The sequence below is a fragment of the Uloborus diversus genome, chromosome 7, assembly GCF_026930045.1.
Source record: "Uloborus diversus isolate 005 chromosome 7, Udiv.v.3.1, whole genome shotgun sequence".
Lineage (NCBI taxonomy): Eukaryota > Metazoa > Arthropoda > Arachnida > Araneae > Uloboridae > Uloborus > Uloborus diversus.
The window spans coordinates 90,588,297-90,613,402 of record NC_072737.1 but is presented as its reverse complement, the minus strand read 5'-3'; the positions used below and the strand labels follow the sequence as shown (position 1 = coordinate 90,613,402).

The 25,106-nt window shown below is 32.4% G+C and overlaps 2 protein-coding genes across 4 annotated transcripts in view; one reads left to right on the top strand and one right to left on the bottom strand.

Moving 5' to 3' along the window:
* Positions 1–1,623: 1,623 nt before the first annotated feature.
* On the bottom strand, positions 1,624–2,679 carry LOC129226273 (gem-associated protein 2-like). The gene has a single exon (XM_054860874.1). It carries the CDS (start codon positions 2,462–2,464, stop codon positions 1,649–1,651), a length of 816 nt encoding a protein of 271 aa, XP_054716849.1. The 5' UTR covers positions 2,465–2,679; the 3' UTR covers positions 1,624–1,648.
* A 578-nt stretch (positions 2,680–3,257) lies between these two features.
* Positions 3,258–25,106, top strand: part of LOC129225569 (autophagy-related protein 101-like) — a 45,126-nt gene continuing 23,277 nt past the window's right edge. For all 3 annotated transcript variants that reach the window (XM_054860016.1, XM_054860018.1, XM_054860017.1), the window contains exons 1-6: positions 3,258–3,408; positions 3,502–3,591; positions 11,007–11,084; positions 17,482–17,568; positions 21,030–21,128; positions 21,612–21,726. In XM_054860016.1, coding sequence (XP_054715991.1) covers positions 3,562–3,591; positions 11,007–11,084; positions 17,482–17,568; positions 21,030–21,128; positions 21,612–21,726 — 409 coding nt within the window. In that variant the 5' untranslated portion in view covers positions 3,258–3,408; positions 3,502–3,561. The remainder of the gene's footprint in view (positions 3,409–3,501; positions 3,592–11,006; positions 11,085–17,481; positions 17,569–21,029; positions 21,129–21,611; positions 21,727–25,106) is intronic.

Below are 25,106 nucleotides of genomic sequence, written 5' to 3'. Positions count from 1 at the left end.
AATTTCAGTTTCGGAGATTTTTCGGGAAGAACGCCGATCCTTCCTAAGCTACGGTCTTAAAAAATAGCTTCAAATTGATTTCAATTTTGAAAGAATTTTAGGAAAGAACTGCAACATTACTTTCACCTAAAGTGTCTAAAAAGTTCCTAAAATTGCGATATTTGACGTCAATTTCGAAAATTTCTCCATGCACCTCGAATATACTTGACTCTTTTGTCCTTGCAACCAAACACAACTAAAGATTAACTAAAAATATTTTTCATACGCCAATTTCGACAATTTTCTTGGAGCAATCCTCCTCCCCTGAACCCCTGACACCTCCTCCCACGCTTCCTCTTCCTCCGTCCCTTCTCTGATGTCACCGAAGAAAGACCATAAAATGCTTTTTTACGACTAGTAAATTTTGGTATCTATTACTTTCTTCAAAGATATAAATTGTACCTAAGAAGTTTCTTATTATAAAAAATTTCTCCTTTTTTATAAGATCATTCTTCTGTTCCCCCTCTCCTCTTTTTAAATTCGAATTTGGCATAGAAATTTAAAGAAAGATTTATATAGACGTTAAAGATTAGTCAAAATATGCAAATTACACTTGAGGGGCGGCACATTAGGTCTTTGCACACGGGCGGCCGACACCCTAGGATCGGCCCTGGTTTTGCGGGCCATATGTTGGGCACTTCTGTTTTAGAGTATTAGAATTCCTCTTTTTCTGTATTCTATCGCCTGACTAAAGATCTTTATTTTCTAAAACCTTCAACAAATTAAGATAAAACTCTGATAAATGTAATAATAAAGTTCTTACAAGTAATGGAATTGAACTCAGATGCAATTGAATTGCTTTTTTTGAGTGGGCGTGGCAAAACTAAGAATGGAATTTCACTACTACAGAATATGAAATATAAGAAGTGTTGAAAATAACAGTAAATTCAAAATAAGTGATGTCCAAGCAGTAAAATCACATCGCAAAAAAAGGCAAGCGGCTGCGACAGAAGTTGATGCAAAGAGATTTCAAAATTCAGATTTGATTTTGGGATAGTTCAATTTTCCACTTTTAATAGCTTTCATATGCTATGCTGATGAATCACTCAAGATTTCTTATGCTCCTTTAGTTATTGTTACTTCCTCTTTTAGTCCAGGACATTTTTCCATGACTTGAAATAAATTTCCATGACTTTCAATAAAAAATTTCATTTTTCCATGACTTTTCCAGGTCTGAAATTCGCTTATTTTTTTTCCATGACTTTCCAGGATTTCCATGACCCGTACGAACCCTGAATTTAATAATGAATGGGTGAGGATGAATGATTTATGCGTCAAAAAACATTTTTCACTACTCCTTTTAATTGCTTAAGATCTTTCATGACTATACTATATTCTAGTGCAAACTGAAAAAGTGTTTTTTTTTTTAAATATCTGAAATTTTCCAGAAAACTTCCAACTTTCGGTGGGCTGGAGCTTCCCTGTTCAGACTGAATATCTGGAACTTTTAGCTACTGAAATCACTATTGTGACTCTAAAGAAAAAAGTACAATAATTCTAAGGAGATATTCTAACAATTTTAATCATAGTCAATTGTAAAAACAAATACTTACTAAGTTAAAATAAAACTTACATAAAAAGGTAAAAAATACAACTTTTTATTTATTTCTCATATGTTAGAACTTTCAGTTTTGAAGAAAGTGTCACTCAAATCTTTTTGATCAAAGCATTGAGCAATAATAGTTATAATAATGTTAAGGGAAATTAACATTTCATCTTGCGGATTCAATAGCCCTAACCTCAAAGAAGAACATAGTTTTGATAAATTTCGAAGCACATCACATGTATCAGGATCCAAAGGTTTTTCCAGGCACATTAACAAAGCATATATCCATTCACCCTGTTCTTTAGATATTCCAATTTCTTTCAGCCAACTTGTGTGGTAACTAACTAGTTTTTTGACAGAACGTTGATTCAAATACAACAAAATGCTCAACAGTGGTCGATTTCCAAGGTCTAAACAAGGTTTCTTTTTTGCAGGGACATCTGAGCTACAATCTGACTCAGGGTCAATTTTCTTGTATATACCATTGTATTTTTCGTAACCCAAACAGTACAAACACCACTCCGCACTTTTGTTGATATTAGGTGAATTTCGCTTTGCAAACTTACGTTTTAATAATGCTCTGTTTTTGAATAGCTGAGTTCGGTATTTTTCAAATAGCTCAAGTTCACCTTTCTGCCATTCAGTATCGGGTTCTAAACCTGGAGGTGCAGGCGTAAAACCACTGTGAAAATCAACGCTTTGAGTCCGACGATGGATAAACTTTGTCGTGTCAATATTGGCTACAACCACTTTGGGACACTTTCTAGTCTCTAATCGGACTCTGTATAAATAATCAAATCCTGAAACTGGGGGAGCATTTAAATCAATATTTTCGGGCACTTCCCACATGTCAAAAGCTCTTTTACCTTTCTCATTCATTGTAGAAATACTGCTTAAAACGTAAAATGATGCAGATGGGAAAGAATGTCTCGGTGTGCGATTTCTAAAGTTCTTACTTTATCTTCCTATCTTTAAACAGCCTACTACCACGAACTATAAAACAAATTTGGAAATCAATGTTTAAAAATGCATAAACGACAACAAGCAGCAGGTGGAGTTACGAGTCTTGTCTTTATTTCCGATTCCAAGTCACTCACAACTGACTACAATATCTTTATTCAGTGTCTGAAAACTACTAGGACAAGAAAAGTGGGTGTAGCTTATCCGAGAAATGGGCGTGGCTTACGTTTCTTTTTATCGCTATTTCATGCAACTTTTTTCAGAATCAAGGGAATGTCTTACCATTTTTGAAGCTTCGTCTTATGAGCCAGGGGTGGGGGGTTCGATTCCCACCGGTTCCCTGAGTGTTATTTCCTTCTCTTATGTTGTAAATCTTTCCAGTGTTTGTCCGGGGAGGCAAGGCGCTTGGCACGCAGTCCTCTATGTGAAGCTGTTTAACTTGTAAATAATAATAAAAAAAGTCTTCTCTTTTGTCTCTGCGCTAGCTGATTGTCACGTAATCAGAAAAATTGGCAAAATCAGAAGGGTTGTTTTTTTGCCATTCTGGTTTATGAGGGCGTTAAGCAGTGAAAAGAAAAAGAGGATGAGCCATAATTTTCCTTCTATCTTATTGGTTATCAACTGTTTCGTAACGCCTATTTAAAGGTAATCTCGAAGTTGTCAACTGATTCCCTTGACGGTTGTTATTTTTGTTTCCAAACAAATAAAAAAAAAAAAAAAATTGCGAACTGAGCAATAGCACATGCAATAGCTTAAATTCACAGCAGTAGATAGGGAATTTTAAGAACAGATAATAGTTATTAATTTTATGTTTCGAGTTCGATCTTATTCATATTTTCTTAGAGAAACCACGGAAATTTCATGTAAGTTCTCAGGGATGCGTTTTTATTTTTTTGTCTACGAACATCATGATAGTTTACCTTTTTGTATTTGATTGTTATTCTCTTTTGTTTTAGGAACTCTTCCAACTTGCATTTTTTTTATTAAAGTATGTTGGTTGGGAAGCTTCTGTAATCATGAATACTCGTTATCAAGTTTTCGAATTTGTAAGTACACATTTCAAGTATGAAGTACAGCGATATTGATGTATTCTATTTTTCCAAGTGCAGTTTTCATATTTAGAAAAATAATGTTCGATAACAATAAATAAAAAAAACTATTCAAATTTCATGTGTTATTTCACATTTGCTAGCCTTTCAAAGTTCCTTAATAATATTATTGTAGTATCTAAATTTTCATAGCAAATGTAAATTTTCTATCATAATGAGAATCACTTGCTAAAACTTTTAGAAAAATTTTAGATATAGTATTCACTGCCACATTTATGACTCTTCAACTTCATTCAGTCTAAATTCTGCAAAGATCATGTAATGAATAGTGAATAAATAATTTGTTAAAATGCGGTGTTTCCAGTGCTAGATGTGGGGAGCAGCACGCTGGGACTCTTGCCCTGGGTGGAAAATTGTTTCAATCCTTTTCATTCTCAAGAGAACATTTGCAATTGTCAAATCGGATGTTTTCCAGCAGAGATAATTTTATTCTAATTCAAAGTGCTGCAAAATGTTAGTTTCCTCAATTGAAATGTCTGCAGGCAAAGATTTGTTGATTTGTACATAGGCAGTGGTCATGCTTTTTTTTTTCGGAATTCGCCATGACGAATGATCTATCTTACCAGGCCCTACGAGAACTAAACTATTCCCTGAGTCAAAACACTGCTATCCAGGTCCCCTAGTCAACTCTATCTCTCTTTCCTTGGCTGTCCTTCATTTTTCATTGCATGTTGGATATGTTATCCTGCTTTTTACGTCATTTTCTGTTGGTTGGTGAAAATAGCTATGTGCCTTGAAATATTCTGCATTTTACATTAACTTTTTTCAGAAAATACCCTGAGTACGTTTTTCTGAAAACATATCAAAATCATATTTTGCCTACACGACTCATTTTAACTTTTTTTCTGGGTCTTGAAATAAATTTGTTTTTTAGCTGTTTGAAGTGGTTCCAATATTTTTTCTGTTCTGTCCTTCTGCACTGTCAGAGCATAAAAAAAAAAAAATCTAAAGCAATTTTTATTTGCATTTTAAACCAAGAAGCAAATTTGCAAAAAAAAAAAAAATCTATAGGACATATCATATATAAATGAAGTTGTTTGTAAAAGCAAAAATCATGTAAAGATTACAGATTTCTTCCACTAGTTTGAGGAAAAAGTCAATTGCAGGGGAACATGGGGCAAAGTGAAATAACGGAGTAAAGTGAAAAAGTGAAATATTTTCTCTGCTTTTAGCTCCTCCTATCTGGCATTATTTAAACTTTTTTGTACAATATGTAGCCGATTCCAGTCAGGAAAAAAGTACCACCGAAGATTAAAGCATTTGGTGATACAGGCAATTTTTAAAAAGTGGTACTCATATTGTAATATTTTGTTGTAAGTCGCAAATTATTTTTGTTGCTATAAAATGATAAAGTTATTGTTATTAAGTATTAACATTTTAAATATTAATTGAGACCTCCTAATATCCAATGCAGTATTAATTTAGTTAATATTATGCTTATTTGTATTTTAAATCACTTGTACACTTAGTCAAGTACATGTGGAGCAAAGTGAAATAGTTTGTTTCATTTACTTACTCTTCAATCACATTCAATATAAATAGCTTAAATTTTCATTTATTAATTAATTCATTTACATTCCTTCATTTATTCATTCAATTATATATTTATTCACTTATTTTCATTCTTATCTCATTTACTTTTCCTTTTTAAATTGATTTATTCATTTAATTATTCATTTATTGTTTCATTATCTTTTCTTTTATTCATTCAACCTTTTATTTACTGATTTTGTTTGATCAAAAAATGTTTTATAATAAAATGGAAAATATTTCATTAAAAAAAATATTTTATTTTTCGCTTTGCCCCCTGAGAAAAAAAAAAAGTGAAAAATTTCCAATTTTTTTTAAAGACTCAAATTTACAGCCAAAAATAAAAAAGTGTTTTAAGGCAAGTTTTCTTATAAAATACAATGTTCTTTCTTTATGTATTGTACTTTTCAAAACAAATTTCTGATTTGTTCATTTTGAAAAAAAACTCAGTCATCTTAACCATTTCACTTTGCCCCATATTCCCCTATATAGTTTAGCACTGAAAACAGAACAAGGGGTCATTGTTTTAAGCTATTTAAATCTCAGGCTAACATGGATATTGGAAAAAATTATTATTTTAGCAGGGTAGTGGAACCTTGGAACAGCTTACCGGGAGAGGTGGTAATGAGCAAGGGAGTAGATAGTTTTAAGAGAGCCATTGATCTTCAGTGGGGATTGTAAATTGACTAGGACCAATCTAGCTAGGCCCAGAACCTGTTGCTGGTCGTCACTTTTGTACTTGTATATATTATCTGTATTGTGTATATTATCTTATGCTGTATTATTTCTATTAAATTGTGATTTTTTTTATAATCTGAAATGTGTTTAAGTTGAATTGGTCCCAGATTTTTCTTTTTGATGCTTAGAAAACTTATTCTGTCACCATTATGAATAGGGGTAAAATGGGGGGGAGATAGTGCCCCCCCCCCTATTTTTTTTGAGTCACGGGCTGAGTTTTTATTTTGCACCATTAGTTTTTAAGCTGAAAATTTTTTTAAATTGTTTTCCAAATGACCTATATCTTATTTTCAAATGATAATAAAATATAAATCGTATATTACCAATGCAATTGTAATGAATTATATGTAAAAGTTGTATCCTTGCAGTCAACTACCAATTAGTAATTTCAACCCATAGTTTATCTGTTTTTAAATTGCACCATAGCGGCGCAATCAGATGCCCAGAAGAGTACCCGTGTACCTGATCCGATAGTGATTATGACCCCCCTTTCCAATATATATATATAGGCCTAGTTTACTAAAATCCTGTAATCCAAGTTTACTAAATTTACGTAGTAAACTCGGATTACATGCTCAAAAAAGAAAAAAAAAATGAATGTTTTCGAGAAAGAGCGAAATGTTGCATTTCCGAAGATTTTCTTGAAGCAAAATTTACTTTATTTTAACTGGCGCTCACATGAATGAATTTATAACCATATAATAGACGGGTCAAAATAGAACAGTGGTGCAACCAGAAAGGAGGCCCACGGGGCTCGTCATTCCTGATGTACGCCCCTCGTCACGCCCCTAATGCTGAGTTGAATGTTTTTCAAAAGTATTCTTTATTATTGACTAGCTGTACCCGACGCGCGTTGCTACGCCAATAAAAAAATACATCATTATACTGATTTTCATGACAATAGGTTGAGCGGGGCAGAAGTTGCTACTCTGCAGTGCCACCTGGTGGCAAGTGGCTTCAATGAGCATATTATGCACCTTCTCAGTGGAAAAATACATATATATAGCAATTTTCATAATAATCGGTCCAGGTATCAAGTGAAGCTGTGACTATACTCAAATTTTGTACTCTCGCAATTTGCAAGATCAATCAATCGCTAAAAATATCAAATAGAAAAAGTTTTAAATCCCCCCGTTGCATGAAAAGCCATAAAACAATAAAGAAAGAATTTATTTGTTCAAACTCAAGAAAATGGCAACAGCTAACTTCTTATCAATGAGATCTTTCACACGAATTAATTTCTGCAGCCGATAATTTTATTCGTATTTATCCAATGGATTGTGACTTAAATTGGAATAAAAAAGGAACTATCGATCGGATTTTTTTCGAACTGGTCTATAAACATTCCCAGTTCCAAAAATAACAAACGGTGAAAGTTTCAGCCAAGTCTGCCGGGTAGTTTTTGAGTTCATGGATGACATACAGACAAACATTCATTTTTATATATATAGATGAGAAGATAAGAATACGTCTTTAGAAAACAAAGTGATTTTTATAAATTAATAATAATGTTAGGATAAATCTTAATTTCTTTCAAAAATAAATTTTTGAATTAAAAATATTTAAAAGTTACAGCTCATTGATCAGCGAATCGGCCCGTCCTATTTCTTCTCTTTTTTTTCTAGTTCTTCTGAAAATAGGAAAATGCTGCTCCTCCGAAGCCCCCCCCCTTCCACACACACACCAGAAGCATTATGGAGCATCTGAAATTTTGTTTTCAGGTCTTCAATTTTGCGAATTTTCTAGGGAAAAGCCCTCAATTACTGAATAACATCGAAAATTGCTTAAAATTGTATTTTTAGAGCTTTAATTTTGAAAAATTACTGGCCCTATTATTACAAAATATGGCCTCACAATCGGGTTTTTAAGACTTGAATTTCAGAAAATATTCAGGCAGGGGTCCTTATACCGCCTTTCTCCAATATCATAAGCTATTAGGTTTCTTAAACTACACTTACAAAAATTTTAAGTGGAATAGCCTCCGAAAATAAAACATTGCTTTAGCTTTTAGCACCTTAATTTTGAAAAAAATTTTAGAGAAGAGCTTCAGGACCTTCTTCCCATAAAATCTTCAATGTTTGTCTAAAATTGCGTTTTTGAAACTTCAATTTCGAAAACTTGCCGGGGGAGGAGGAATTGATTTTGACCCAAAAAAAAAATCGATCGGGGACTTTCCCTAAGCTCCAGCCCTTACTCTAACGTTGATAAATATGACCTACAATTGCGTTTTTAAAGCTTAAATTTCTAGAAATTTCCGCTGAGACCCTGTATATTTTGTTAAGTCTAAAATTGGGTTTCTAAAACTGCAAGATACAAAACAATTTTCCAAGGGGGTGGGGGGAGACCCCCAGACCCCCTTTCCCATCATATCAAAAAAATTTCTTCCCTTTTTACTTTCTTCCATATCTAATATATAGAAGAAAGTATTGGATTCGTGCAAATTTTCGAATTTTGACGGATTTGAACGTTTTGAGGTGTGCTGAGTCCATTTCGACTATTTTTGGAAAATGTCTGTCGGTCCGTGTGTGTGTGTGTGTCACGTCTGTGTGTGACCAGTTTTTTGTGGCCGCTCTACAGCAAAAACTACCTCATGAAATCGAACAAAATTCGGTACACATATGTGCCTCTATGTGAAGTTGTGCCCATTGGTTTTTGGCGCGAATTCCTCCAAGGGGGGTGGAGCAATGGAACATTTTTTGAGTTACACGTGCTTGCTATTCCTCAGGAAATAACTGGCGGAATCAAACAAAATTTGGTCCATATGTTGCCATTAACAGGAACAGGTTTTGATTCAATTTTGCTGTCAATAACTCAAACGGGGATTGAGCTACAGAACGTTTTTCGTCGTCAATTGTGACTGCTGTATCTCAAGAAATAATGAACAGAACGAAAGAAAAATTTATCGGCAAGTAGCCCTTAGTGGGTATAAGAGCTGATTTTATTTTGGTGTCAACAGCTAAAAAGGGGGTAGTGCAATCGCAAGTTCTTTTTTTCCATTGTGAGTGTCCTATCTCAAGAAGTAATGCTACGTTCAGGTTGAAATTTAGAATATATGTGAATCCATATGTAAACAGGCTTTGGTTCAATTTTGACGCCAACCGCTCCAAGAGGTGTTGATTTTTTTTTTCCGAATAGCTTTATTAATGCAACAATAAGAAAGATAAATCGTAATAGATTGTCGTCTGCATATTTCTCGCGATTGTAATTGTATGGAAATGATCGGAAATATTATCTCAATGACTTAAAATTTTTAACTGTTGCCATCGTATGTTTGTTAACAAATAAAATATTTGTAATTAATTCAAGCAAGGCTTTTAAAATAACTTTCAATTTTCGCTCTTTGCTTTGCTTTTGTAATAATTCAGACATTGGGATGGTCGTCAAGGTTTTGCATGTGTAATTTTGTTTTTGTTGGAAATATTGCTTCCTCGCCAAGCATGGGAAGGGATCAGAAAAAAAAAAGAAAAATATAGAAGAAAGTTTCATGATGGCCACAACATACTAGTTTGATATGCCCTCCCTAACCTTAAAAACTTTTCTGGTGCGCCACTGAAGTAGAATGTCTCTTGCATTATTTTTATTGGATGCTAGAATATGAATCAAATAAATTTCCCTTTAAGAACCCCCCCCCCCCACTTCAGGTGGCCAAGTTATGCCTCTGCCATTATGTTGCCTAACTTTAAATTCTTATATCTAACACTCAATGCCTGATCTGGAAAAGGCTTGCCTTGGGCAGTAAAATATTGTATATAATGGAAATGATCGGAAATATTATCTCAATGACTTAAAATTTTTAACTGTTGCCATCTTATGTTTGTTAACAAATAAAATATTTGTAATTAATTCAAGCAAGGCTTTTAAAATAACTTTCAATTTTCGCTCTTTGCTTTGCTTTTGTAATAATTCAGACATTGGGATGGTCGTCAAGGTTTTGCATGTGTAATTTTGTTTTTGTTGGAAATATTGCTTCCTCGCCAAGCATGGGAAGGGATCAGAAAAAAAAAGAAAAATATAGAAGAAAGTTTCGTGATGGCCACAACATACTAGTTTGATATGCCCTCCCTAACCTTAAAAACTTTTCTGGTGCGCCACTGAAGTAGAATGTCTCTTGCATTATTGTTATTGGATGCCAGAATATGAATCAAATAAATTTCCCTTTAAGAACCCCCCCCCCCCCACTTCAGGTGGCCAAGTTATGCCTCTGCCGTTATGTTGCCTAACTTTAAATTCTTATATCTAACACTCAATGCCTGATCTGGAAAAGGCTTGCCTTGGGCAGTAAAATATTGTATATAATGGAAATGATCGGAAATATTATCTCAATGACTTAAAATTTTTAACTGTTGCCATCTTATGTTTGTTAACAAATAAAATATTTGTAATTAATTCAAGCAAGGCTTTTAAAATAACTTTCAATTTTCGCTCTTTGCTTTGCTTTTGTAATAATTCAGACATTGGGATGGTCGTCAAGGTTTTGCATGTGTAATTTTGTTTTTGTTGGAAATATTGCTTCCTCGCCAAGCATGGGAAGGGATCAGAAAAAAAAAGAAAAATATAGAAGAAAGTTTCGTGATGGCCACAACATACTAGTTTGATATGCCCTCCCTAACCTTAAAAACTTTTCTGGTGCGCCCCTGAAGTAGAATGTCTCTTGCATTATTGTTATTGGATGCCAGAATATGAATCAAATAAATTTCCCTTTAAGAACCCCCCCCCCCCCCACTTCAGGTGGCCAAGTTATGCCTCTGCCGTTATGTTGCCTAACTTTAAATTCTTATATCTAACACTCAATGCCTGATCTGGAAAAGGCTTGCCTTGGGCAGTAAAATATTGTATATAATTGGGAGAAGGCCCTTTGTTAAAATATTTTTTTATTTAAATTAATTAGAAAACTGAAAATAATAAAATTTGCTGAACTGTAAGGTGAGCATAAAATTAGTTCTTATTCAGAAGGGAGAAGTTCAAAGATATTTGCCCTGGTTTTATTGAAACAAATAACTTTTTGAAACCCTTTTTGTTAATTTTTAATGACATATGAAAAAAATTCATAACTGATTAATTGACATTGTCTTTGTTTTATATAGTCAGTTGAAGGACGTCAAGTGCAAGAAGTTGTATCATCTATTTTTCATACTTTGCTCTTTCACAGAACCTTAGGAAAGGTAAGTAACCAAAACGAAAATCAAAATCATTTTTTTTTTGTTGAAAATGTATGAAAATATATTGGATTTCATTTTTGTTATGTGTATATTAGAGATGAAAACAGTCCGAAGAAAAAAAGAAAATTTCGGAAAAGAAACATTGAAAAAAAAACGTTTTTTTCCAAAGAAGTTTATTACCAATCCTGAAAAACTGAATTTCTTCAACTTTTCAGGAAGTTTTAATTGAAAATTTCTCAAACTTAAATTCTGATGCTATTTCCTTCTCCCCCCACCAGGGTTGCGAGATTTAAGAACAGTAAATACAGGACAGGCTTCTAAGAGTGAAAGGGGGGGGGGGGCGGGTATTTTTGTCGTTGAGGGCAATTACTGGTTATGGTTGTATTTTTAAGGGATGATAAACAATCATGTTTCAATGGCTTTCGAAATCCTCTCAGTATGTTTATTTGTGACTTACTTTTGGAAAAACTCTAACTCAAAGAATAAATCAAGCATTAGAACGAAGTTAGGTATACAGATCGACGTTGATAGGAACAGGTGCTAATTAGTTTAGTCACATTTTTTGTTTTACTTAATCTTTTTACCTTAAAACACTGTCTCGTGTTAGAAAATATTGTTATTAGCTAGAATACGGGACCTAAGCCGTCCCGTATAGAAGTTCCGTGGGACAATTTTTCAAAATACGGGAGTCCCTTGAAATCCGGGACATCCGGCAACCCTGCCCCCTACCCCCTCCTTGTATGTTAAAATACGATGTATCTTTTATAATGCAAGTTGTTGTATGTTATTATAATTTGCACATAAATAAAAAAAACATTCAATACTTGTTGCATACAAAATGAAATTTTTTTCACAAAATTATCTCAATAATATCAATTAGGGGAACCTTTAGAGGTGAGAGTATATATATACTATGTTAGTGGGTGAACCAAAAAAAAAACGGAAGTCGGTTTATCAAGTTGCACACCCTCTTATGTTTTTCCTTTTAGGTCAAAACAATTATAAAAAAAGTTTCATATTTAAAAAATGGCAACCCCTGTTAACTTGCACTTGAATGTGTAAACCATCCCTGTGTACTAGGCTGAATAATAAAAAAAAAAATTTGGGAGTTCGAAACTTCATGTTGATAAAAAGACGCCCCTGTAGCCCCACATGTACCACAAACATATTTATCCAAATTAAAAAAATATTTAGGTGCTCAGCAGGAGGCCTAAAATTTATGATTTTCTTCAAGAAAATTTATTTTTTCAATTTACCTTTTAAAAAAGTAGAAATACATTTAATAAAATATCAAGTTCAAAAATTATCAAACACATTTTTAAATCAACATTTGCAAATTAATAATAAAAAAATAATATATTTAAAGTGAAAAATTGAACTTAAAATTGAAAAAATCCATATTTTGATTAGGGTAGAACGGGGCACATTTACTCAATGCCCTTTTTTCTAAACGAATTATAACTGGAGAGTCAACATTCACAACAGATTGATGCTGCTTCCTAGCAAATAAATTCACAAGTTTTTGAGCATCATTCGAGCTTTGGTATACTATTAGGAAGAAGAATGTGTTTTCTACAGAGTTGAGTAAATTTTGAGTTTAGCGTTTTGAAGCTTATTGTGAATAAATGATACTTAGTTAAGAAAGAACAAATATATAGAAATCAGCGGAATTTTAGGAACTGATGTTATATACCCCACCCTTGGCGACTTTTTCCTGTTGGCACCAAGAAAGCGTCGCCAAGAAAACGATGTATGACGACATATGTCATACATCGTTCTTAGCGATGCTTTTTTAGCGCCAACAGGAAAAAATCAGATAAAAAAACATGATCAAAGCACTTCAGAACACAATATATATAAAAACAACATAAAAGCACAACAAAAAACATCACGAATATATGCTTCAAAAATGTACAGGGCCGGGGTTTTTTGTAAACATATTAAAATACAATGAAATAAATTATTGTATTAATTACAAGTCGAAATTAATGCATTAATTTTTTTTTTCATCATTTCTCCGGGATACGAGCCCTCGGTCTCATAGTACTTTCGTAATGAGACCTCGGCTCGCCGGCCCTGCCTCGGTCTCATTACGAAAGTACTATGAGACCTCTGGCTCGCCAGGACCTCGCTCCGCTCGGTCCGTTATCCCTCCGACTGTTAATATACATTACAGTCGGAGTATGGTCACAGTTATGTATATTTTCATGGAGACACCCAAGGGTGGCTCCTTCCGTTCAGTGTACAATAATGACACAGTTTTAAGTGTGAAATATGCACCATTATTGTGCAGATTTATTAATAAAATTCAGCATTTTTAAGAGTACAACCGAAAGAACTTTCAATTGTTAACATAAAATTCAGTACCTAAAGGAGGCACGTTAATAGAATGTCTAAATAATTCAAAGCACCGATAAGAATTAACTTTTAGAACAAAATAACCGTACTATTTCTGTAAAATTAATTTACATACAGTAAAAATAAAGTTAAAAACTACAAGAACCCCCTCAAGGATTTGTAAAAACAAAGAATTTTGGAAGTGAGAGGTTTTTTTTGAATTCTAAAATAAAGAACTTACCTTTTTATATGGTATAAATATTCACACTCAGTCTAAAACAATACATCATATGACAATGGCACGTTACAGATACACACCACGTTGGAGTTAACTTTTAATTAACCTTCAAGTTTGAAGAAACTGGCATTTTCTAATGTTTTTACTTCAAAACACAACTACTGAATTTAAACTAACACAAAATAAGCATTCCTGTAAGGTATATTGCACGAAACAACACCACGTATCTCTCCTGCGTGAAACCGAGTAAAAAACCCAAGTAAACAAGTTTGAACAGATCTGTAAGATTGCCTTCGGGTTGCTAAACACAGGTTAGTTTGGCCAGGGATGCCATGCATAAAAAATTATCGCCTCATTGGCGAGAAAAATATTTTAATTTTGTGCAAAAAAATCGAATGTCGCCAAATGGTGGGGGGGGGGGGGGGGGGTATATCACATCTGTACCGAATTTTATCCTTTTTTGAGAATTGTATGTGTATGAACTGAAATGTTATTAAATTTTTTTATATGTTAAAAATAAATCCGAACTTGGCAACGAGGCAAGTTTAATCGTTGACGTCTGAGCACCTTTACGCACGTTCTTACTGTGTTTTATTTCTAAACGTTCCTTGCTGTTTTTTTTTTTTTTTGCTCTGAACTGTCTCAAAACTTTTGAGTATTTTCAGGCTATTTAGTTTTGAAAATCACCATTTAGTTTTGAATTGAGTGACAAATTCGTACCTTATAGCTTACATCATTGTAGTGCTGTCTTCATTCCCGTTCAGCTTTTACTTTATACACTGTTCTGTCTGGAATAAATTTGCTTTATTTTAACTGTGGTAAAACGTTATGTTCAAAATTTTAACTGAACCACGTTAGGTGTCAAAATAAGTATGCATAAACGTACCCCATGTCCCAAGTTTAAGCAACTGACATGGACTCAAAAATAATTTTTTTAACAGTTAAAAAAAACTGAGCAGCAACTAACTATACCAATTTTGACTTCGTTAACTGCTTCATCAAACCGCAGTGTTGAAAATTTCCTAAGTTAAAACATAAAATTTAGAAAATTCATTGAAAGAAACCCAAATGGTCTACCATTGCAAATTTATTTATTTAAATATTGCAAGAGAGCAAAAATTGCTATTTAATGCTAATTATCAACTGTACTGTTTATATTTTTCAGCTTGATAACTTTTTAAAATTTACCTTGCATTAAAGAAAAAAATACATAGAAAAAAAAATCAATTTTTTGAAGAAAATTACAAATTTCAATGCTCTTGCCGGACACCTAAATATTTTTTGATTTGAATAAATATTTTTTTTTGGTACATTTGGGGTTATAGATGCAAGGTTTTATCAACATGATGTTTTAAACTTCCAAAAATTTTTTTTTTTCAATTCGGTTTTACTACAATGTTGGTTTACACTTTCAGGCGCGAGTCAGCACTCGCGGGTTGCCCTTGTTTAAATTATATAAAACTTTTTAGCAGTTTAGAATTCTTTAGTAATCAATACATAAGTCATTTCAATTCATCCAAATTTTAACTAAAACTTAACTTTGTTCTCTAGGATCCATTATAGGATCAGAGATAGTTTATTTGCTTTAGTGAAAGAATTATAGGCACTTAAAGAGTTTTTTTCCTCATACATGCAGAAATTCAAGTTTGTTTAGGCAACAAAAAAATGTATTTGACAATTTTATCACAAACATATCTTAAACACAATACTAGTTCTTATTATTTTTAATCTATTTTATTATTAATTTTTACATAGCATTGAACAAAACTTAACTTTCTTTTACATAATACTGACGAAAACTTAAACTTAAATAAAAAGTTTTGAAAAATATAGAATTTTTATTTTTATAAATTTGCGTAGCAGTATTTGGACTTAGACTGGATTGGAAAAAAATCAAAACTCAAAAGCTTTCATTTTCAGAGAACAAAGTTACATTGCAAGAGAGAGAAAGGGAATACATACTTATTTTTCTTTCAAACACTATCAATCATGTTTGAAAGTCAATAATTACTATTATTATTTCAAGTTTCAAAGGCAATCTGAAATAGAAAATTAATTGTTATGATCAGACACACCTTACCCAATATTATTGGTTAAACAACAAGTTGACTTATTTCTGGTGTTTGACCAAGAAAGTTCTCAGTTACAAAACAAAAAGGCTGTTATTTTATAACTAAACTTATCTTTATGTGTATTTCTGTTAAGCAGAAAAAGTAGATAAGCATTGCGTATATTTTTTAATGCTTAACACTTCATATGTTCCAAGAAAAACAGAGCTATTAAGAAACCGTATTTTTATTCATAAAAAATCAAATTTTCCATTTTTTCCAGAAAACCCCTGGGAAAGAACCCGTTTTTTTCCACCACTTCAAAATTTCCAGTAATTTTACATCTCTCGTCTATATATACTTTTTGTCCTGCTTATTTTACTCCATTTTTTACTCACCAAAGATTTTAACTGTTCTCCAAATCTGCTAAATGAAAACTAATTTTTGATAAATAAAACAGATGTTCCATACCCAAATTAAATTTTGATTCTTTAATAATGTAGGAAGGGTACAGCCGGGATAATCCTCATCACTCGAAATAAGTTTATTTACAAGCTACAATGTATTTGAATGTTTTAATTTCATGGAGGTCCTCAGTAGCACCTATTTTCGAACAAATATTTTAGCTGACTGACAGAGTTTTGTACAAAGCATGATAGACTATTCAAAAAGCAATCTTCTTCAGCAACCACTAGATGGTCCTTGAAAAAACTGACTAACAGGGTTTTTCGTCTTTACACTTCCTATATTCTGAACTAAAAGGTATACAGTCGAACTTGATATCTCGAACCTCCTTATCTCGAAACTCTTGATGTCTCAAAAAAATATTTTTCCCCTCATTTTCTATAAAAAACCCTATATATTTTCCATAGTTATCTCGAAATTTATTTTTCGAAACCCTTGATATGTCGAAATTTTTGCACAGAAGCAAGTTTCAGTTGTCGTTTTTCTTTGGCAATTTTTGTAGTAAAACCAGTTCCAGGGACCAGTTTTCTTCTCTCTTCCTGGAAACTTTGTGATTATGGGATTGAAGCAAGATAATAGGGGAGCGTTGGTATGAAAGGTGTGCTGTGTTTTCCGCAGAGTTTAGAATCTTTGTGCATTTCTCTGCATGTTGTCCATTTTGATGAAAGGGGGTTGATTTTTTGCCAGTCAGTTTTCAAGTGAAAACGGAAAATGCATTCCTCATTTTCATCATTCTGTCTTTTTAACTCCTACAAAATGACTGCTGAAAAGTTTTTGAATGTGGGGAGCTATTAGTTGAAGATAAGAATTTTTTAATTTTTAGGTGAAAAACCAAGTTGAAATGGTTGTTCATTTCAAAATCTCTTCCTGTGCACTTTCGACAATTATAAAATTTCAAATCTAGTAAAATATTGAATGAAGACTGCTTTATTAACCGTAATTCAAAGTGGTCTCATAGTACATATATAAATGCATAAAGCGTGCGTGTGTGTAATTGTGAGAGTTTCTAGTGTAATTTTTTTTTAAACCTTGATTACTCAAAAACTCCACATCTCGATTTTTTTTCCCGTCCCGAGAGATTTGAGATATCGAGGTTGTACTGTATAAAATAAATGTAAAATGAAAAATCTTGTTAGAAGCTTTTGTTTGTTGGAACATTGTTTGCAATGCTGACGGTATTTGGTAATTATATTTTAAATGAAGATATTTTATGCATTAGAATTCTTTTGAATATGTACTTATTTTGTATGTATTAAGCTTATTTTATATAGCTTTACATTAAGATTGATTTTAAATATTTTTATATTTTTAGTGCCACTTCAAAAATGAAGGGAATAACTACACTGTTAGTACTATGAACTTTGAGGATGTTTCATGTGACTTTGTTGATTTCACTTATGTTAGTATGAATTTTACAAGTTCTGAAAAATATTTTATTTAGCAGTTCTGTTACATTTATTGTACTTAATATGAATTTAAGATCCCTATTGTAATTGATAAAATTCATTATTTGAGTTGAATATGTAGTGTTTCCCTTATATCTGAAAAGGGTCTGGGCACTTCCTGACAAAAAAAAAAAAAAAAAAAAAAAAAAAACATTTTTAAAGCTAAATGTTTTCTTCTTCCAATTCTTCTTTTTTTTTTGCTAGATTAAATTTTAATGTAAATTGCACCTTTGTGTTGTAATGTAAATTACACCTTTTACATGTATTCAGCTCATAATTAAATTTTTTCGTATGATTTTCCTTTTTAAATGGTGTCAAATTATATTTGGACAATACCATGGGTTTCATGTGGCCTACAAGCCATTGTTTGATTATTGTTTGGTGAAAAATTTCTTAAGCTTCCTAACTGATGGTGTATTTTGTGGTTATCTACTTACGTCAACTTAATGCAGAAACAAATTGCATGTTTCCGTTTACTCCATAGTCTCTGAAGTAGAAAGAAGCACTACAGTATTTCATCTACAGTTGCATTTTTTTGTTAAATCTGAAAATACTATCTAAATTATGAAAATGAAATAAGGAATCTTAGCTAGCATAAATTCTTATTGATTATCTTAAAGGGCATTATGCTCCTTCAATAAATGCACTATTATGGGGAGTGGACTTGTACTATTTAAAAAAAATCAAATTTGTGTTATCTCAATATTAAGTGCAATTCGATTTTTTTTTAATTCAAAAAATAATGTTAGCTGCTTTGTATTTATTTTTTTAAATATGTCATGGCTGAATTTTGAAGTTGGTTTTCAACTTTCGACTAAACACATTGAAACAGTTAGAAAGATGTGTGAATATATTCTTATTAATCTTCAACTTTTCTACATTCTGCTAAAGCTTTTTTTCCAATTTTAACTTCTTTGCTAATGAATTTTGGAACTCAGCTTTGACACTCTGGGGTAAAAGTTAACACGATTTCATTCACTAAAAAAGTCATGAAATCAAATTTTTCATTCTTAGTTACTCTCGAAGTGTATATTGGTGTATATCTAATTGTGTCTTGGACACAATATGCAAACTTTTATCTTTCAGTTCATCCAAAAGAAAAGGAAGGTTCTACAGTTAAAACATTGAAATTCTGTTCCCTTTTACCCTAACTGACCCTAATGTAGGCTTGCCGGATTTCTGAAAAGTTCAACCAGGACACTGGAAGAGAGGCCCCCTACCCCGCTAAGAATAAATGGTTACTAAAATATGAACCAAAACCAGGAGTAATAACACATGACCCAAGCAGATTAAATTAAAACATTTTTTTTCCTACAGGTGAATATTTTCAAGTTACTTAAGAAAGGAGAAACACCTTGATTAAGGAAAAAAATTGAACAATATTTACATGTACTTTTCATTAGCTAGAACTCTTTTGGTTAAAATCCTTCAGAAGCTAATTCAATATTAATTTTACATATTAATGTTACAAATGACATAATTAATTATCCTAAGTAATCATTCACAGTCAATTATTTTTGTACTTTTTTTGGTCAAATTTATCATTTTCCGGGACATGGAGTAAACTGGCCGGGACCAGAGGTCGAAATTAGCATCAGCTACTTAGGTGCCATTGGCAACCAATATTTTTTTCTTAGATGCCGTTATGCTTTACTTGGTTGCAATTTGCAAATGCGTTCAATAACATGCTGAAATTTATACTAAACTGTAATATGCATGAAAACAAGCTGGTATATATGTACAATGCATTAAAATAATGCATTTTGAAATCACCTGCTAAGTTTATACAAGTACCATAATTACTATTAACTTAATTTAGTGACATAAAACCAAAAAAAAAAAAAAATCTAGATTTTAAAAGTATTAAAAATATTGACAAGATGCAAAAGGATTGCAATCTCGAACACGATACGCAATTTTCCACAAAGTACAAGTTTAGTGTTGGAATGATTTCGAAAATAAATTTATTCATTAAAAAGAAAAACAAACGCAGAAAATAAGTTAATCTGAAGTGGCATGCGACTAATTGTCAAAAAATATTAATATATTTACAAGATGCAAAAGGATTGAAAGGTCAAAAGCGAGAATACACTTCCCGCAAAGCACGTGCTCATTGTCCGCATGTTTTGAAAAAAATAATATATTATAAATTAAAATAAAAAAGAAAATAAGCTAACCTAAAGGTAGCATATGTAAAAATAACTTCTAGATTTTAAAAGTATTATAATATCGGCAAGATGCAAAAGGATTGCAATATCAAACACCGGAACTATTATTCCGAGAAGAACGTGTTCAGTATTGAAAATTGCATTTATGATGTGTTTTGAAAAACAATTGAGCGCAATTTAATAAATATCTTTAAAAATAATAATAAAAATAAAAAAAGCGAATGAACCGCCTGCACTAATCAACAAGAAAACTACTTATTGTTTCGAATCTTGCAGTAGGACAACCATCGATGAATCCAGTATCTTCTTTTTTTCCAAAATCTTTACAGACTTTTTTACATACCACCAGGTCTTCACCCTTTCTTTCCAACCACGGAAACTGCTTTTGCCACTTGATGAAAGTGGCAGCGTTGACACTTTTCCGTGTACATTTAGAAGTCGCATCTACTTTGTCATTATTTATTTCTATTTCGACTTCATCGGCAATCCTTGGCCGTTTATTTCCGCTAGTATTTAGTGACGTAAAATATGACTTTAAGTTTCGTTTACTCAAATTTTCAACAAATAAAAAATGATGGTAGCGATGATTAAAAAAAAAAAAGAAAGAAAAAAAGATGAGCGAAATCCTGTGCGAAAAAAAGGAATCCTCGTGCTCGCCGTGCGTTCGTGTTACGACGGGGGGTCGAACTTGAAACATGAAAAAGATCAGACTATCTGCTCAAACAACCCTGAGATGAGTCCGGTTTTGGAGGGGTGGGGCGATCGGGGGTAAACAACACTAAGGGAACAAAGGGGAGAAAAGATTACTCCAGAAAGAGGAGGAATGGAGGGGTGTGCTTGCAATGACACTGGCTGCTACAGTCATCGCCGCACAGTTCGCGGGCGAAGGTGGGGGGGGGGATTGTTCAAGCTTTTCCGACTGAAAGCGATACTTCCAGGAAATTTTCCGCGATCGCAATGCACGCAGATGTTTTTGGAGACAAATCTTCCGAAAGTGAAAGCTAGGCGTCACAGTGACGACTACGTTTCAAATCGCGGTCGTCAAAATGAAATTTACAGTTGCAAAATACGACTAACGACCGCTAATTTCGAGCACTGGTCGGGACACCAGAATTTTGTCTGAAAACTGGGACGTCTGGCAAGCCTACCCTAATGTAAATTTTGAATTTCGTGTCTCTGCTATTAAGTTTTAAAATAACAAATGCATAAATTTATTTGGTAATATCTCATGCCAAATTTTGTCATAGGTGCGCTGCGCTTCAGAAGAACTTGATGACTATGTATCTCGAGAAATTAACTTGTTTTGTACAGCTTTAAGAAGTCAGGATGGACCTTACAGTGGTCAAGTAATGCCTTTATTAGTTTGAACAATTTTTGTGTTTATTTAATTGTTTGGTGGGTATCTTTTAAGATTTGTAAAAAATATGTGGCATCGAAGTATCATTTAATTATTATAAAAAAATGGTTATTGAAATTTGAATCTACTTAAATAATCTATTTTATATTGAAGAAAGACAGACTTACAATGCACATAATTTAACCTGTATTTTTTTTATAGTCAACACTAACTGCTGCCTTTTTTTTTTAAATCTTAGTCTGTATATTATTATAATTACATGTGACAAACAACAACGATTTGAGGATGCAATTACTATATAAAGACTTATGGTTGTGGTGATTGAAAATATGAGATGTATATCTGAACATCAGATATTTTTGATCCTTGCCTCTTGAAACTACATTGACATAAATTTAATGTCTATATTGAGGATAATATAAGTTTCAATATATTTTTTACAATACATTGCATTAAAATTTGATATTTTCAGATATCCTTGGAATTTTATCAGAAAAAAAAGACTCGATGGCCATTTCATCCAGAGTGTTCTCCTTGGGAAGTATGGACCTTAAAAATTAATGTGATATGTTTACCAAATGAACATGGTAAGTTCTGGTGTTTTGAGTTTACAGATAGTTTGTTCATGTTGTAGTATTCATTCATACACTACTGTATTGCTTTCGCTTAAAACTAGTACTGTCTGACCACGGATTGTATGGAAGGACAAACATCCGTTTTACAGTCGGAAATGGACGAATCTATTATTTTTTACCGATGTCAGCTTTTGCAGAAGCTGAGTCTCATTCAAATGAGCGGAATACGCGCATCAAATTTTTACTTTTCCCCCTTATTCACATAGATTCGTGTTATCTGGACGTTTGAAAATTCCACGCAATCTGTGGTTAGACAGTATTGCACATTATCCTTATTTTATTTATTCTGTTGTACTCATTTAGGAACTTGTCCTTTAGGCAATAAGAGTATTTAGGGACTGTTGATAGTATATAGGTTATAGGTTCTATTCCCCTTTTTCTAGTGATGATTTTTAGGGAGATTTTTTTTTCACTATTGTAATTTAATGGGAATTTCTAATGAAAATAAGATTAGGGGAAGGTGGGGTACCTCAGACCTATTTTCACTTTTTAATTTTTAATTTCATAATTATTTGCAAAATCTAAATACAAATACTTACAGTTAAAACTTTATGATTTTTTATGCAACATATAATTATCTTAAAAGTTTATTTAAATTATTTCAATTACATTTTTAAAGAAAAACAGAAGAATGCAATTAGTACCGAGATACACCACCGGTGGTGTACCTTGAACCAATGATTAAAAGGTAAAGAAAACATTATTTTCAGTAAGAACATCACTATTTATCAACCAGTACACCACACATAAATTTAGAAATACATTTTTTTATTTGTTTCAAACAACAATTTGTCAAATAAAAATTTAGATCTTATCAAATTTCACTTTTTTAATAAAATGACAAGATGCTTTAGCTTCTGAAAACCATACTCAAGATTATCTTTTAAAGCTACACTTATTTCTAACCGAGATTGTAATTGGATAAGTCAGTTCCAAATGTTAACTTCTCGAGCTGCCTTTCAGATCCACCAGATAGTATTGGATGTGGTAAATTGAAAATGATATCCTTTTTGTCAACTTCATAAATGGTAGGATCTTCTCTTGTGGACTTCTGGCAGTTTGGATCTTTTTTCAGATATTTAACTTCATATCCCATCATCATCAATAGAAATAATCACTGCAAGAAAATGTTTGATAGTTTCTTGCCAGCGAATTTCACCAATACAAAAACACCAATCTGAATATTGGCGTTATCTGGATCTTCTAGCTCATTAAAATCTTCCTCTGAAATATTGAATTCCTCATATAAATCTTCAATATTCTCCAGTTCAGACTCTGAGAAATAATCAAGTTTTCTCTTAGCTGGCTTGGTAGGGGGTGTTACTGTCTTAGTTTGCTTTACTTTTTTCATTGCCCTGTTAGCCTTTTCTATTTCAAGACTCTCTTTCTCGGGTGTATCGGTCAAAATGCAAGATTTTCTTTTAGGTCTTCCCCTTACAGAATTGTTTTTTGGGTAGTGCCTTTGGATATGGCTGTATTTCTTCAGGAAAGACAATGCTTGGCAAAGAAGTACCTACTAGCTTCAGATATTGACACACCAGTAACATCATAAAGTAAAAACCCAGTAAAACCATCACCAAGTAAAGTTTTAGGATTTGTAATAGCGATGCAGAAGTGTGTACCTTGGACCAGTCCAAGGTACACCACTTGCATTGGGTTCGAGGTACACCACTTGGTTATAAAAAACAAAGAAGCTGACCATTATGTTACAGTTAGGTCTAACTTTGTTTCCAGTACATGATGTTATTGCTAGAACAGGACTATATAATGCATAACCTTCATTTTAGGGTAAACAATGTATGTTTCATATTAAAAAATACATAAAAGTATCTGGAAAAACTTACTATTGAATTGTGGATTTCCTTTTTCAATAATACTTCAATCAGATGAGCTTTCAACAAAACAGAAAGGTATGCACTGAGACCTCTATTGTCAAATACTTTAATTACACATGTTACTATTCAACTATTTTAAGAAGCAGAGCTATAATTAGCCTAGGTCCAAGGTACACCACTTACCCCTATATAAAACGACCCTATTTTCATCTTCTATTTTTCTGAAGCTCACCAATCTAAGCGGACAATAAATATAGAGGGGAACATTAGGGTGGTTCAAAAAAACTTTTTTTCAGCTAGAGTCCAGGACACACCTTATTTTTTTTACACTTGCTAAGAGTTTTTAGCTTTTAAAGTTTTAGCTTCTTACTCAAATTTTAAGAGGGTGTTCAATGACCCCTTCATTTAACATTAGCCGTAGCATAGAAAATGCCAAAAATTTAGAAACATTTAATTTCCCCAGCTGTTTTTTTGTAAATAATTATTTTATTGCAATGTTTATGTATATTATTAGTGTATATTATAATATGTAGCATTGTTTTTTAAGTTTAATGTATTTTTTTAACCCTCCCTCCTCATATGTTTGAAGTTTGGGGGAGGGGGTTGAGTCCTCTTTCAGTTGAAATAGGAAGCTGAAATTCTTCCAGTATGTTACTATCCACAAGTGTAAAGATATTAAGGAGTGTCCTGGTATCTAGGAGAAACTTTTTTTTTTTGCATGTATTTTTGAACCACCCTAGGGAATATATTAGACTCATACCAATTAAATTAAAACAATGTTTTTCTATTTTACTTTCACTTTTAGAGACTACAGTATTGTTCTTGGAATATGTAAGGACTGTTGAGTGTTGACTACATTTTGAGGGTAATTTTTAGGGAGTGTTGTCATTGCTCTAATGGAGATTTTAAGGAATTGATGTCCTTCTTCTAATGGTAGTTTTTAATAAAATGTTTTCTTATTCGTTTAGGGATAATGTGGGCCATATATTATATGAACTCGCTTCTTTTTCTGCCTGAAAATGACACAGCAACAGACATTGGGCAACATGTTGAGCATAAAAATGGGTATTAGCATTAAAAAATAGAAAACTTCATGTAAAAGGTTTATTGTAAAAGCAAAAACTATGCTCAGAATCAAATTTAAATTTTTTGTGCTACATTCATTTTTTTTTTAACTCACTAGTAGCATTATTTGAGTTAAGTGCAAATATGTGTCCTCATTTTGAAAGTAACATATAGGCTCTCATTTGGAAAGTGCTTTAAATTTTTGAAGTTTTTACCGTAACAAAGTTTATAATACAAATATTATTTATTCACAGATTATACTGTTTTCATAGTTAAACCTCACCTAGACAAACTGTCATAAATTTCAAGTTGGTCATCACTTTTAAAAAATACTCCAAAATATATAAATATTTAAAAACTAATTTGACTGTATTATTTTTCTCTCTCTTAAGTTTGTTAGCTTTATGATGTACAGTTGAACATCACAAGTAC

What these genes read in the sequence shown, in the direction of transcription:
- LOC129226273 (XM_054860874.1), bottom strand. Translation starts at nt 2,464, where the DNA reads ATGAATGAGAAAGGTAAAAGAGCTTTTGACATGTGGGAAGTGCCCGAA.